This window comes from Pseudonaja textilis, chromosome 5 (genome assembly GCF_049901715.1).
Source record: "Pseudonaja textilis isolate UNSWEBS1 chromosome 5, rPseTex1.2, whole genome shotgun sequence".
Taxonomy (NCBI): Eukaryota; Metazoa; Chordata; class Lepidosauria; order Squamata; family Elapidae; genus Pseudonaja; species Pseudonaja textilis.
In genome coordinates, this window is record NC_141994.1 from 27,022,409 (window position 1) to 27,037,486 (window position 15,078).

At 44.3% G+C, this 15,078-nt stretch overlaps 1 protein-coding gene across 3 annotated transcripts in view; it reads right to left on the reverse strand.

Annotated features, from left to right (window-relative positions):
• Positions 1-435: 435 nt before the first annotated feature.
• RASSF8 (Ras association domain family member 8) overlaps positions 436-15,078 on the reverse strand; it is an 82,116-nt gene continuing 67,473 nt past the window's right edge. For all 3 annotated transcript variants that reach the window (XM_087934387.1, XM_087934388.1, XM_087934389.1), the window contains exons 2-5: positions 14,127-14,329; positions 8,217-9,103; positions 7,198-7,342; positions 436-5,011 (exon numbers count right to left, since the gene is read on the reverse strand). In XM_087934387.1, coding sequence (XP_087790513.1) covers positions 4,890-5,011; positions 7,198-7,342; positions 8,217-9,103; positions 14,127-14,229 — 1,257 coding nt within the window. In that variant the 5' untranslated portion in view covers positions 14,230-14,329 and the 3' untranslated portion in view covers positions 436-4,889. The remainder of the gene's footprint in view (positions 5,012-7,197; positions 7,343-8,216; positions 9,104-14,126; positions 14,330-15,078) is intronic.

The window sequence follows — 15,078 nt, forward strand, 5'->3', positions numbered from 1 at the left end:
ACTCCAAAGGCAGCTGATAACTGTCAGATGGCCCTGGCCCTATCTCTGCCTCTGACACAGAGCCCTCGTCCGAGTCTTCCCCAGACTCCAGGACTGGCCCATGTCCCTCCCCAACCTCCTCACCGTCCAAATCTGCCGCCAGCTCCACTGGCTGCTGGCCGGCCACAACATATAGGACTCAGTGCTCTTCAAAACCAGCCCAACATAACATGCAATGCACTAGTGTAAAGTCCTTGACTTATAACCACCAGAATTTCCATTGCTATAAGCAAGCTGATTGTTAAGCGAGTCGCCCCAAACATGACCTTTTTATTTTTGCTCCCGTTGTTTAACGAATCACTTACTGTCATTAAGCAGATCCCACAGGGCGATTTTGCTCGTCGGAAACCCGGTTTGAAAACCTCATGAAATAATGAGGTTGTTGGATCCGTTGGCTCTTTTATTGGCAATGGAAATTTTATTCAAAAAATAGTAAAGCAGCAAAAATACCGAGCGAATAAATAAATAAAACAGAATTGTTTTGTCATCTCCATACAAGCGATGGCCTTCATCCAAAACATGAAAATACTGTAACAAATAGAATAAATGTGCATGAAGTAATGCCTTAAAAAAAACAAACCAGCTGGAATATAAAAGTAATACTTTTGTGATATATCTATATCTTTATCTCTATCTATTATCTATCTGTCTGGATATATATAGATATATAAATATATCACATATTCGATAATGTATTTAATAAAATACAGCACAGAGTTATTCGATAATGGAAAATAAATCAGAATACAGGTTTGTTATGTACAATGACAATTAAGGCCTAATTCACATTATATAAAGCACGTTAGGAACTTTGTTCAACTCGAGAGAGTCTACAAAAGGAATTTAAAGAAGGAAACTCTCTGGATGACTCCATCAAGGTGCAATGTTGTGCCAGCGAGTAAACCTAACCAATCTTCTCACCTATGGAGAAAACATAAATCTTGCTCAAAGGCTAACCCATCTGATAGACATGCTGCTGAGCTACACATAGTTCACCATTTTCTGAAGTCTAGAAAACACAAAAGACTGGCCTTCATCATGGATTGATAAGACTTCAGATGGTCTTATCTCCATCCCTAAGGGCAGGAGTGCCCAACTTAGCATGGCTGGCTGAGGAATTCTGAGAGTTGAAGTCCACAGGTCTTAAAGTGGCCAAGGCTGGACCTTAGATTAAGGATCTATAAATATCACCCTAGACTTGTTGAAATTCTTCTCCTTTAAAAGCAAAATAGAATGAAAGGTGTTTTTTTGTTGGTATTTGTCCTGTGTTTCTATTCTCAATAAAGATGACGTGAACGATGGAGAAGCAATTAAAAAAATGTGAAGTCCTCTATTCTCCTGCCTAAGCAGGGGGCTGGACTAGAAGACCTCCAAGGTCCCTTCCAACTCTGTTATTCTATTATATTCTACTCCCCACTGGGCTCATCATACCTGCACAATTCATTTTCTTGCATATCTTTTGAAAGTGGATAGCTTATCAAATGCAATGTCGGACTGCGGACTTCATAATATTTGAGTGGGAAGAATTGGGATTCATAGGAAAATTAGAAGGAGGGGAGGGAATGAGGTAGGATGATTTAGGCTGTACCCTAAGAAGAAAATGGATAACTCTATAAAGCACGGTTTTCCATTATTGGAACCCTTTTAATTACATCTCTTTGAGGACTTTTTAATTTTCAAGGACTAAACAGTGCAAATAATCCAATCCACACCATTTAGAACTTCATATTGTAATTTAAGACAATTCTGTTACCAGCTAAACTAAACTTACTTACTGAAGACTTTGGAAGGAAATATTCAAATGTTGGCAGATGGTTAATTTCAGGAGAAGCATTGTAGGAGGCTAAGTTAAGTATCAGTGCAACTCAACTTTTGCCATGAGTCCTTTAGCTCGTGGTTTGTACTTTGCACCAGATGAAATAACTATTTGAATGAACGCAAAGTTAACTTTGGTTGCATTTCAAAATCCCTGCCCCCAAAGGAACACACCAAGGGTCATTTTTGGGTGGAGCAAATCTTGGCTGAAGGACCCATTCACACCATCTCCATCTTTGTTAGCACTTTCCAGAAACGTGGAGCAACGGTTGGCTGACTGTTAAGTTCTGGAAACTGAAACCTTATACATCTGGTAAACATTGAAGCCTGCACATCTGGAGAAAGCTATTACAGAGGTTCTAGGTTGCACTAGATGATATGCAGGCAGTTAAATATAGCAAAATGCACTACTATGCTTTTGCGATTGGATATTGTCGAAGAAAATTCATTTGCCAAACCAGTTGTCCTTTGAATTTATGTACATCAACAATTTTTTGTTTCATGATGTCAAATCTTGTTTTTGTTACAATTCTAGGCAAGGAGAGATTAAATTTCTCCAATGGATATCTGATCAGCAAAATCCAGAATACCAAGGGAATGAAGGAAGATGTATTTACAAAGAGTTTTCTATTTTAATGGGGAGAATCCAAGCTTCTCCTTTGTTGAATCAAATCTTTTGACCAAGTTGTACGGTGTGTACATAACACACTACTAGTTTCGGCTGGATTTGGGCAGTGCATAAGATGTGTGTGTTTTGAATTCTTCGTCTGTTTTCTCCTTCGTGGGAGAACGGGGGATTCTCTTAAAATTGGAGTCACCTTGTTTTTCAGGTAAATGTGTTATCACTTCAAAGAAAACAAGATCATTTCGTTCATCACCCTATTCTCAGAAAAAGGAATACAACTAATAAGGCCTGAATTCTGATTTTACAGTATTATCAAAATGAACATCAGTTTCCAAATAATTCTGAGACATTTCCATAATATCCAGAAACGCAGAAACATCCTGAAATGCTCAAAATATATTCCTGTGTTCTGCTTGACATAATACTTCAAACACTCAGAAATCTAACTGCTAAAATAACACGAACTTGTGACATATGTGCTTATTATTCCTATCGTTCTGGGACATGCATTCTTCTGAAAAACAAAAATCCCTATTCTATTATTTTGGGTAGTAATTGGGTGACGAGCTACATTAGAAATAAATGTGCTTTTATTTAAATAAATGACCATTTCTTCAGGAACCTTTTTTGTATCATCACATTCGGGGCTGAAATAATTTTGCAAACAGTTATAGAAATATATATGCATCTATCTATCTATCTATCTATCTATCTATCTATCTATCTATCTATCTATCTATTTATTATATACGTCTTCTTTCTATAGGCAAGGCATCAGGGTGGAGCTGTCCAGCTATTTCATATTTCACGGCCTGAGCATTTCTCATCCATTTTATGTACACCTGAAACCAATCTGATGGAAAAAAAAATCTGGTTTTGCAAAAAAAGAGAAAAAAAGTTGTTATGCAGCTGTCCAACTACCATACATGGGTGTTTCTGGCTTAATAAATTGTAAGTGGCACAAATCCACATTATAATGGAGGATTGTGTCTTTCCTGGCTATAATACAAGAACACTGTAGTGGTAAAAATAATAATAAAAATTATAAAAATAAATGGTGAGAAATTCCTTTGGCAAGACATTGGACTAAAGAGAAAGCATTTTGTTCCTTGATAGGCGTATTCATTATGGCAAAATATGTCAAATATAACCTTCAGTATCATCATAAAGCACTATTTAACTAGAAGATCTTCAAATGCTAAGTGTAATCCTTAACAAAGTGGAGTTTCGGGCCTGAGGATCTTTTAAGTGGGGAAAAAATCCATTGGCTATTAAAAAAGGGAGGGGAAAAATATCCCACAATGGCTGTAACACAACAAACACCCACCACAACATAAACTCTTTTTTTCTTTTAAGCTTCAGTCCATTTGGACATTGTGACTCTTTGTGCAGTGACAAAACACATCGTTTTTATCATTGTACACATTCATTTGTATCTGTGCAGATTCTTTCTTTCTTTCTTTCTCTCTCTCTCTCACACACCTACATACGTACACAAACACACGTTTCACGCTGCAGGCGTGACATCATCATGGGCAAAAACCCAAGTTCTACCTGACTTAAAATTGGGACTTTCTCCAACTTTTTGTCCTTCAATTCTCTTTCGAAAGGCAAGTGGCCAATCCCTAGCACAACCAATTATGAAACATACTAAAGCTTGCAACCTAGTAGTAGTTGGGAGGATTGTGTAATTCAAAATGGCGTCTTAGAGATAGCAACAGCCATGGATGGGGGAGTAATACAGGCCTACTCTAAGGCACGACCTGCAACTAGAAACGATATGCCCGCATTCATACGCCACAGATTAATCACTAAATAATCCAACTGCATAGAGCAGAGTTGGGGAAACGATGGCCCTTCGATCACTTCTGGACTTCAACTCCCAGAATTCCCGAGGCAGCCATGGGGGACTTCCAAACTCCCAGGATTCCTAAGTCAGTGATGTTGGCTCAGGAATTCTGGGAGTTGAAGTACACACGTCAACCAAAGGGCCATCATTCCCTACCCCAGCAAAGAGAGTGAGCATTTTGGGAGAGTGAGAGGGGTGTGTGTGTGTCTCAGATCAGCCACGGATGCCTGCTAAGAAATATTTATGCTTCAGAAATAGCAATAATAATAATAATATTTAAAATAAAAGAAAATGAAGGAAGCTATTTTGACATGGCTGTTCAGGGAGGAATGGCTGCCACCATTGTGTTTTGGTCCTCACCGTAAAATCGGCGCCTGGCGTGTGATTAAAAAAGAGGCCATGAAATGCCCCCGGTGTGATAAGTTTTCAAATGCCAGATTTGATCATCATCATCATTTTCTTCTTCCTCCATAGGTCATGGTGAGAAGAAACCTAGCAGGAGGAAATGGGTTGCGGTCCTCGGTTACCTCCAGATGTCCTCTTCAGAGGGACATTGGGTCGTTATACGTAAATGCCCTCCGGGTTAAATCCAGAGGACAGCGGGTTCTGCAAGATCCGAAGGTTGCTAGGAAGCTGCCGTGAGGAACTCGGGCGTTTGAGGGAGCTGGTTTGAAAGGCGGGTTCTGCGGGAGGAGAAACGAGGTTAGTTATGACGTCTTCGAAGGTGGCTCAAGCCTTAAACAGGTTCTGCCTAAAGAGGGAAAGGTGAATTGACAGAAGGCTGAGTCAACCTTGAGCTGGGCAGAGATCGAAATTCTGGCAGTGGGCAGAATTAGCTTGCGATGCTGCATCCTAACCACTTGTGCCAGGATGGATGGATGGATGGATAGATGGAAGGAAGGAAGGAAGGAAGGAAGGAAGGAAGGAAGGAAGGAAGGAAGGAAGGCTGAGTCAAGCTTGAGCCGGTCAGGATTGAACTCCTGACAGTGGGCAGAGTTAGCCTATAATACTGCATTCTAATCACTGTGCCACCATGGCCTGCCTTTCCTTTCCTTTCCTTTCCTTTCCTTTCCTTTCCTTTCCTTTCCTTTCCTTTCCTTTCCTTTCCTTTCCTTTCCTTTCCTTTCCCTTCCTTCCTTCCCTTCTTCCCTCACTCTCTCCTTCCCTCCCTTCCCATTCGCAATAGCACTTACATACCACTTCACATTGCTTTACATCTCTCTCTATGGGATTTACAAAGTCAGCCTTTTACCTCAAACTACCTGGGTCCTAATACTACCAACTTCGGAAGGGCAGAAGACTGAGTCAACCTTGTCTTATCTCCCTCTCTTGTCTCGCTACTCCCAATGCAAGGGTGCCCAACCTTGGCAACTTTAAAACAGGGGTGGGATCCTACCAGTTCGGTCTGGTTCTATAGAACTGGTAGCTCCGATGAGCAGTTGACCCTGAATCGGTTCGCTCTAATGAGGTTTTGGTCTGCTGTTTGCCCCACCCGGGCTCTAGGCTGTCCTTTAGTGGCTGCGTTTACCTCCTCAGTGCACTCGCCAGCTGGAGAAGGTAAATGCTTGCTGGAGCTGATAGCGCGCAGCATGTGCAGTGTGCAGTGTGCATTTGATGTGCATGAACACGCCTCACAAACCAGTTATTATGTTGGTCGGATCCCACCTGCTTTAAAACCTTGCTGGCTGGGGAATCTTGGGACTTGAAGTCCACAAGTCTTAGAAGTTGCCATGGTTGGGCACTCCTGACTCGATGTGTCTATCTTCTCCTTTCCCTTCTTTAGAAATGAAAGTTGCTTATGTGCAAATTAGTTGTGAACCTGCCAACATCTCTCCCAGCTTTCCTGCCCAATCCTCAAAAGAGCACGGGTGAACTTTCAACGGATCCCTCCTAAGATCTGTTTGAGGAAGGGGGCAGGAGCAGGGGTGGGATTCTACCAGTTTGGACGAATCGGTAGTTCTGGCGATCATTTAGCCCCGCCCATCCACCCCTGCCCTAGTCTGTCCTTTATTTCCGTGTTTTGCAACTCAGCTGATTTACGCAGCACTGTGGATGGCCACACCTCAGCTGTTTTCCTCACCGGGGCTGCAGTAGAAGGTAAGTATTAGCTGAAAATGGGCAGTTTTGAAACGCTGCAAAGCGCATGCTCACCGAGCCAGTTGTTACCCTGGTTGAATCCCACCCCTGGGCAGGGGTGTGTGTAGTCATCTCAAAACTACCTGTCATGCCCCCTGTCAGAGTCTGAATCCGAGGAGGAAGACAAACAGCTGACAAGGAGCAGGAATGTGGCTCCGTTGGCTGTGGAGGAAACTGGGGAAAAGCAAAATCCGGCTGGGCACAGCAGGGGAGAGGTAGAACAAGGGAGAGGGAATTCGGAGGAAGACCCACCCGCTCTTCATCCTAGGGCACGCAGGATGGAGAAGGGAGCAACGTGGGTTGCGTGGCTTATGGGGGAGGAAAGGGCCCTGATTCCCTTCATTAGCCACACCTGGGAAGAGTGTTTAAAAGAGATGCATGCTGAGTGCGGCAGCTGCTGGGAGCAAACATGAGTTTATCTTGTGTTGACTTTGGTTATCTGCGTTCCTGGCATCCTCCCAACTGTTTGATTTACTGCTGTGCCTTCACATCTGGAATTCCTTCTCCTGACTAATGACCTCATTTTGCCTTGATTGGACTTTTAGTTACAGTTTTTGTTGACCACATTTTGGACTTGATTCTCTGCAGCCAAAGGCTGTTCCTGGGACAGTTTTTCTCCGGCCCAGAAGGTAACCAGGACATTGGGGGGCAAAGTTGGAGCTAATATAGGAACTCCTAAGGATTATCTGACTGTGTTGCCTTTGTGCCACGCCCCTTTGGTTCCTCACACTACCTTTCTCCAGCTCTGGGTGTGATGTCTCCAATTCGACGGGCTCAGCCGGAAGCACCGTGACTTTTGTCCCCGTCTGCTGGATGAACTGTTGGAGGTTGACTTGACGCAGTTCTTTCGTCAGCTGCTCCAGTTCTTGTTCTCTTTCCTGAGGAGAAGAAGAAAGGAAAACAGATTTAGCAGCAAGAGTTGGAAGGGACCCCGGAGGTCATCCAGCCCTGCCCCTGGCTCTCACAGGAGACTATTTCCGATAGAGGGCCATCCAGTCTTTTCTTAAAGGCCTCCAATGATGGGACTGCCGCAATTTTCCGCAGGCAATTCGTCCCACTGGTGAATTATTCTCGCTATTAGAAAAGATTCAGCCAGACAGGACTGAAGGATGCCGAATGATTTTTAACAGAAATAAAAATAACTGACTTTCCAGGATACATTAGGGCTTATTTTCCATTCTCGCTCCACCCAAACCACCAAAGGAAGTTAGTTATTTCATGACTTTGGCAGCTGCCATCGATGGATCTAGTTCCAACAACCGGGTTCTCTTTAGCAATCTGCAGAGTAGACCCTGACTTGCCACCATTCTGTTCTGACTCAGCTCCCCAAACACGACAAATCCTTTGTAGATAAATCAATGATTCCTTTATTAGGAGCACCAGCACCAGATGAGGTTACCTAGTTGGGTAATGAAACGTCTGCAAGAAAACAATTAAGCTCAGAGAGCACCAAGGTCCCCATAGTCCTCCTCCTCATGGCTTTCCTCCTCCTCCTCCTCCCTCCTCCTCCCCTTCCTCTCCCCAAACATCACTCCCTTCTAGCACTGATGCTGTTACCTAGTTGGGTAATGAAACATCTGCAAGAAAACCACCCAGCTTGGAGAGGCCCCCGGAGTCGAACTGCACCAAAAGGAGTGGCAGGTCAATGCTTTTCTCTTTCTTTTTTCCTTCATGCTTTTTTCCCCCTCTTTCCCCTCTTATTTTCTTTGTATTTCTCTAACACAACCTTTGAAGACCGAAAGTGGATCCCACCTGCAGCCGCTTGGTCGCCTGCCCCAGAGACCTCTCGACAGCTTTGAGGCCGTTTTCCAGCCGGAGGCTTTGCTGGCCGTGGAGCTCAAGTTCTCCTCGGAGTTTCTCGATCTTCTCTCGGACTTCTTCCTCGTTGACTTGAGCCTCCTGCACTTCCCGCTGCAGCTTCTCGGCCTCCAGGCCGCTTTCCATATGGCGGATCTGGGCCAGGTAGTCCCTCAGTTGGCTTTCACAGTCCGCGACCCCCTGGCGGGTCTCCATCAGCTGCTCCTTCAGCTGCTTCTCGTTCTCCTGCTCGATCTGGAGCTCGTTCTCCCAGAACTCCTCCTCCTCGATCTCCACCTCGTTCCTCTTGAGCTTCTGCTCCAGCTTCAGGATGTCATCCTCCAGGCTGAAGCTGAACTTCTGCTCCCAGTAGCGGATCTCGGCCTCATCCGAGTCCAGCCGTTTCTCCCCCGACTGCAGCTTCTCCGCCTGGAGGCGGACGAGCTTCTTCAGCTCGTCTGCCGTGGTCTTGCAGTGGAGGACTTTCTGCTTGAACTCGGACTCTTTGCTCTTCCCGAAAATGTCCATCAGTCCTTTGGCCCCGCCGGTGAACGTCAGCGACTTGCGCTTGGGCTCCCTCCTTTTGATGGACTTGTCGTTCGAAGGCCTGAGCTTGGCCAAGGGAGGCAAGCTTTGCCGGTACAAAGTCCTTTCCGGGATCCGAGCGACGCTGTCTGAGGTCGGCCGCTCGCTAAGCGACGGCCCGGTGCGCCGTAAGACGAGCTGCACATCGCCGGCGTGCTGTCCCCATTTGTTCAAGGAAATGATGGGGTTCTCGTGAGGCGATAAATGTCTCTCCGTATCCCGCCATTTTTCTATCAGGGTGTACCTCCCTGTACGACCTATAAAAAAAAGATAGAAGAAATGAGGACCTGGACGTACAGGAAGTCCTTGACTTACCACAGTTCATTAATAGCCATTGGAAGTTACAACGGACCTGAAAAAAGGGATTTAGGGTTGTTTTTCACACTTATGGTCATTGCAATGTGATTTGCATTCGGATGCTTGACAATCGATTCATGTTTATGATGGTTACAGTGTCTCATGATCCCCTTTTACGACCTTCTGACAAGCAAAGCCAGATTCACTTAATGACCTTGTGACTAACTGAATAACTGCAGTGATTCACTTAACGATGGTGGCCAGAAAGGTTGTAAAATGGAGCAAAATTCTCTTTAATAAATGTGTCCCTCAGCAACACAAATTTTGGAGCTCAATTGTGATCGTATCTTGAGGACTTCCTGTAAGAGCATTGATTACAGGTAGTCCTCGACTTATGACGGTTCATTTAGTGGCCGTTCGAAGTTACAACAGCCCTGAAAAAAAGAGATTTAGGGTTGTTTTTCACACTTATGGCCATTGCAACGTGATTTACTTTTGGATGCTTGACAATCAATTCATATTTATGATGTCATAAACATGAATCATTTGTCAAGCAGCCAAATGCAAATTGGAAATGTGTCTCGTGATCCCTTTTGCGATCTTCCAACAAGCAAAGTTAATGGGGGAAACCAGATTCACTTAACAACTGTGTGACTCATTTAACATCCGCAGTGATTCACTTAGCAAATGTGGTAAGAAATGTTGTAAAACGGAGCAAAACTCACTTAACAAATGTGTCCCTTAGCAACATAATTTTTGGAGCTCAATTGTAACAGATAACAGATAATCAGAGTTGGAAGGGACCTTGTAGGTCATCTAGTCCAACCCCCCCACCCCCAAGCAGGAGACCCTACACCATTTCTGACAAATGGCAGTCCAGTCTCTTTTTGAAAGCCTCCAGCGATGAAGCTCCCACAACTTCTGAAGGCAACTTCTGTTCAACAGGTTGATTGTTCTGTCAGAAAGTTTCTCCTTATTTCCAGGTTGAATCTCTCCTTGATCAGTTTCCATCCATTGTTCCTTCTCTGGCCTACAGGCGCTTTACAAAATAGCTTGACCCCTTCCTCCCCGTGGCAGCCCCTCAAATATTGGAAGGCTTCCATCATGTCTCCCCTGGTCCTTCTCTTCACCAGACTAACCATGCCCAGTTCCTGCAACTGTTCTTCGTATGTTTTAGCCTCCAGTCCCCTCATCATCCGGGTTGCTCTTCTCTGTACTTTTTCTACAGTCTCAGCATTTTTTTTATAATGTGGTGACCAAAACTGGATGCTGTACTCTATCTGTGGCCTTACTAAGGCTTTATAGAGTGGTATTAGTACCTCCCTTGATCTTGATTGTATCCCTCTGTTAATGCAACTTAGGATTGCATTGGCTTTTGGGGACGTTGCTGCATGCTCCTGGCTCCTATTTAGCTGGTTGTCCACTAGGACTCTAAGATCCTTCTCATAGTTACTACTATTGAGCCTGGTTTCACCCAGTCTATATGTGTACTTTTGGTTTTTCTTGCCTAAGAGTAGGACTTTACTTTTCTCTACATTGAATTTCATTTTGTTAGACAGGGCCCAGGGTTCACGTCTGTCAAGATCCATCTGGATCTTGAGCCTATCTTCTTGGGTGTTGGCTATTGTGGTCGTATCTTGAGGACTTCCTGTAAGACTATTGATTACAGGTAGTCCTCGACTTACGATGTTTCATTTAGTGACCGAAGTTACAACGGCATTGGGGAAAAAAGTGACTTATGACCGTTTTTCACACTTAATGACCGTTGAGCATCGACCAGGGTTACATGAGCAAAATTCAGATGCTTGGCAACTGATTCATATTTATGACCGATGCAGTGTCTCGGGATCACAAATGAGTCATTTTGCGACCTTCTGACAAGCAAAAGCTATGGGGAAAGCCAGATTCACTGAAGAACGGCGTTAGTAGCTTAACAACTGCAGTGATTCACTTAACCACGGTCTCAAGAAAGGTCGTAAAATGGGGCAAAATTCACTTAAGACGTGTCTCACACAGCAACAAAAATTTTGGGCTCCATTGCGGTTGTTAAGTCAAAGACTAACTGTCATTGCAATGACAGGGATGAGTCAGCAGAGGGCAGAATCACACCACAAGAGCACTAGGCCCAAATTTTCAAAGTTATTAGATGATCAAACTATTTACTAAACTGGTAAAGTAGTTTATCATAACTTAATGGAAACCACATTAGCACCAGCACTTTGCAAACTAAGACGCCACATCGATTAGAGTATGGATGAGGCGTGTGGGTGTGTGGGTGTGGGTGTACATACATACACACATACACACAATCACTTTCTTAACATCAACAAATTATTTAATGCACTGGGAAAGCAGTTTGTGAGAATTTAACCTGAATCTACATCTGCAAATGAACAAGCCGTATCTACAAAAAGGTCTTGATGGGGCATGCATAAAATTCACTCCGTAACATTAAAACTAATGCAGTGGAAATGTAGTTTTTGATAATTAAAACTACATTTTTTTTAAAAAAAGTAGTTTCAATTGAATGGTTTTATATTTAAAAACCCCACCTAGGAAGGGGACGAAGTAGAGTAGAATCAGACTTGAAAGATTCTTCATTGTGAACACCACGAGGTAGTGAGGGGAGGGGGGAAAGGGCGGAAGGGGAGAACTTGCCCCACTCGCCCCACGCGCCTGGCCTGGCAACTGGGCTGCTTCTTTCCACTTCTTTCTTCTGCTTTTGCATGCACACAAGGAAAGCAGCAAAAGTCTTTCTTTCTCTCACCCAAACTCTTCCAGAAATGAGTCTTTGGGACCTTGCAAGGCCTCCGGCTCCAAGAGGCTGCACCAGCAAAGACTCATTTCTGCAGGAGTTTGGGGGAGAGAAAGAAAGACTTCTGCAGCTTCTGCTGCTTTCCTTGCATGAAGCCAAAAGTCTCTCTCTCTCCCCCTGAGAACGGAGCTGGAGACGGTATCCTGCGATCCCAAATAAAGAACGATCGATCAGTAGGAAAACGGGGTGAGGGGTTTTCCTACAGACTTTTTGGGGGGATTTTCCCAGGGTCTCTGGTCCGTGGGATTTAAAATTACGAGTTTGGTGGTCCCTGAGATCCAAAAGCTTGGCGACCCCTGACTTTTTGTTTCACACTTATGACCATGGCAGGGCTGCTGGGGGTTTGCAGGAGTTCGGGAGAGCCCCTAGCTAAGATTCTGTGCAATTTGGAGAACCTCCAAATCCCACTCCTGGCCGGTCTTGCCCACCCCTCCCTGCCTTTCCCCGCCAAGGAGTCCCCCTGCGGCCCGTTTTGGATGCAGGTAAGTGTAAGGCGTGCACGGAGGCTTGGGGAGGGCAAAAAATGGGCCTCCCGGAAGTTCGGGAAAGCCGGAAATGGGCCTGTTTCCATCTTTTAGAGACCACTGTTCAACCGAAGATGGAATGATTGTATTAATTTTCTTTTTAAAAAAACTATCATTGTTATTATTATAAAAAGATAAAAGAAAGAACAGAGTAGACTTGAGTGATGTCCAGAATACAAGAAATAACCTTCAAATCTTCCAGGCCTTGAAAATTCTCAAATGTTGGATCGTTAAAATGTAAGGGAAGGCTGGACTTGGTTCCAAGAATCCTGAGCACAAAACATTTCGAATTCAGAACTTTTACGAGCTCCTGAGTCAGGGACTGAATTGAATCCAAAACAGTTGTTCCCACAACACAAATTCTGAGCTCAATGCAACTCCGTACTGGCTTAGAAGCCGGGCTTTTCAAGGTTCAAAATTCAAAATATTTCATCTATCCCATTGAACTTGAGGGATGATCTTAAGGATGGTTGTCCAATTAAAAAGGGAAATCTAACTGGAAACAAGATGTCCTGTTTCTTGATGTCCGTAAGGTCGACTGACTTAGCCTTCCATCCTTCCAAGGTCGGTAAAATGAGGACCCAGATTGTTGGGTGCAACAGGCTGACTCTTTAAACTGCTTAGAGTGGGCCTGTAAAAGCACTGTGAAGCTGCATGTAAGTGTTATTCCTTCCTTCCTTCCTTCCTTCCTTCCTTCCTTCTTTCCTTCCTTCTTCCATCCCTCTTCCTGTTTTCCTTCCTTCTTTTCTCCTTTCCTTTCCTTTCCTTTCCTTTCCTTCTTCTCTTATTCCCTTTCTCAATCTTCTTCCGGGTGACATAGTGGTTAGAATGTAGTATTGCAGGCTAATTCTGCTTGCTGTCAGCAGTTAGATCCTGACTTACTCAAGGTTGACTCAGCCTTCCATCCTTCCAAGGTTGGTAAAATGAAGACCCAGATGGTTGGGGGCAACGTGCTGACTCTGTAAACCACTTAAAGAGGGCTGTAAAAGCACTGAAGGAAGTGCTGCTCCTTCCTTCCTTCCTTCCTTCCTTCCTTCCTTCCTTCCTTCCTTCCTTCCTTCCTTCCTTCCTTCCTTCCTTCCCTCCCTCCCTCCCTCCCTCCCTCCCTCCCTCCATCTTATTCCCTTTCTCAATCTCCTTCCGGGTGACATAGTGGTTAGAATGCAGTATTGCAAGGTAACTTTGCCCGCTGCCAGGAGTTCGATCCTGACTGGCTCCAGGTTGACTCCATCCTTCCGACATCAATAAAATGAGGACCCAGATTGTTGGGGGCAATAGGCTGACTCTGTAAATCTCTTAGAGAGGGCTGTAAAAGCACCGTGAAGTGGTGCATAAATCTAAGCGCTATTGCTATAAAGGCTGTTACACTCCTCTGTGTAATCAATTATCCGTATTGCACTTGATTCCTGATCCGAAATATCACTAAATATTTTTAACTCATGGTTGAAGCGTGGGGTGCTTGATAATCTTTGTGGTTTTCTTACTGACATCTCCTTACCCAACTAAGTAACATCATCCGTTAGGGTGGTGTACAGTTCACTTTATACGGATGATGCTACCTAGTTCGGTCAGGGCAGAATTAATGGTCCAACAGAACCTTTTCTCACTCGCCTCCAACTATCAATATCGGGAGTGTAAACTCACCTATAGCCTGAGCAAGTGCTATAACCACTTCCTGACATGTTGTAATTTCCGTTACTCCACAAACAATCCTTTGGACTCCATCAACCCAAACTTTCAGCTCCATGGTCTCCAGATCACCTGATGGCCAGGCATACAATCTTCAGGATGTCAGGTCATATTTACAGCTACGTCTGGTGGTACCAACATATTGCAGCCATTATTATCTGGAAAAGACAAAAGAGAAAAAGGCTATAATTTAAATTATGTCCACCCTAGCATTTTCGGGGGTTTAAAGTCTAAAGGGGACGTGGTGGCTCAGTGGCTAAGATGTTGAGCTTGTCGATCAGAAAGGTTAGCAGTTTGGCGGTTTGAATCCCCAACACTGTGTCACGGAATGAGCTCCCATTCCTTGTCCCAGCAGCTTCTGCCAACCTAGCAGTTCGAAAGCATGTAAAAAATGCAAGTAGAAAAATAGGGACCCCTTTGGTGGGAAGGGAACAGCGCTCCCTGAACCTTTGAAGGCGTTTAGTCCTGCCAGCCACATGACCACGTTGAAGTCTTCAGACAGCGCTGGCTCTTTGGCTTTGTAAGTTCTCTCATTCTTTTTTACAACTGTCTCTTTCTCGTTCTCTCATTCTCTGTCTCTTTCTCATTCTCTCTCTGTCTTTCTCGTTCTCTCATTCTCTTTTCTGTCTGTCTCATTCTCATTCCCTGTCTCTATCTCTCTGTCTTTTTCTCTTGTCTTTCTCGTTTTCTCATTCTCTGTTTCTGTCTGTCTCTTTCTAGTTCTCTTTCTCTGTCTCTTCCCTTTCTCATTCTCCCCCTAGAGCTGGAAACGACTAGCACGCATGTGTGAGGGGAACCTTTACCTTTACCTAAGGTCCAAAGATTTTTCTCCCCATATACAATTTGTGCTTTGAAAACTGCAATCCCGAGTGCAAACGGCAGGCGCAATTTCACAAGAAAGCAGATT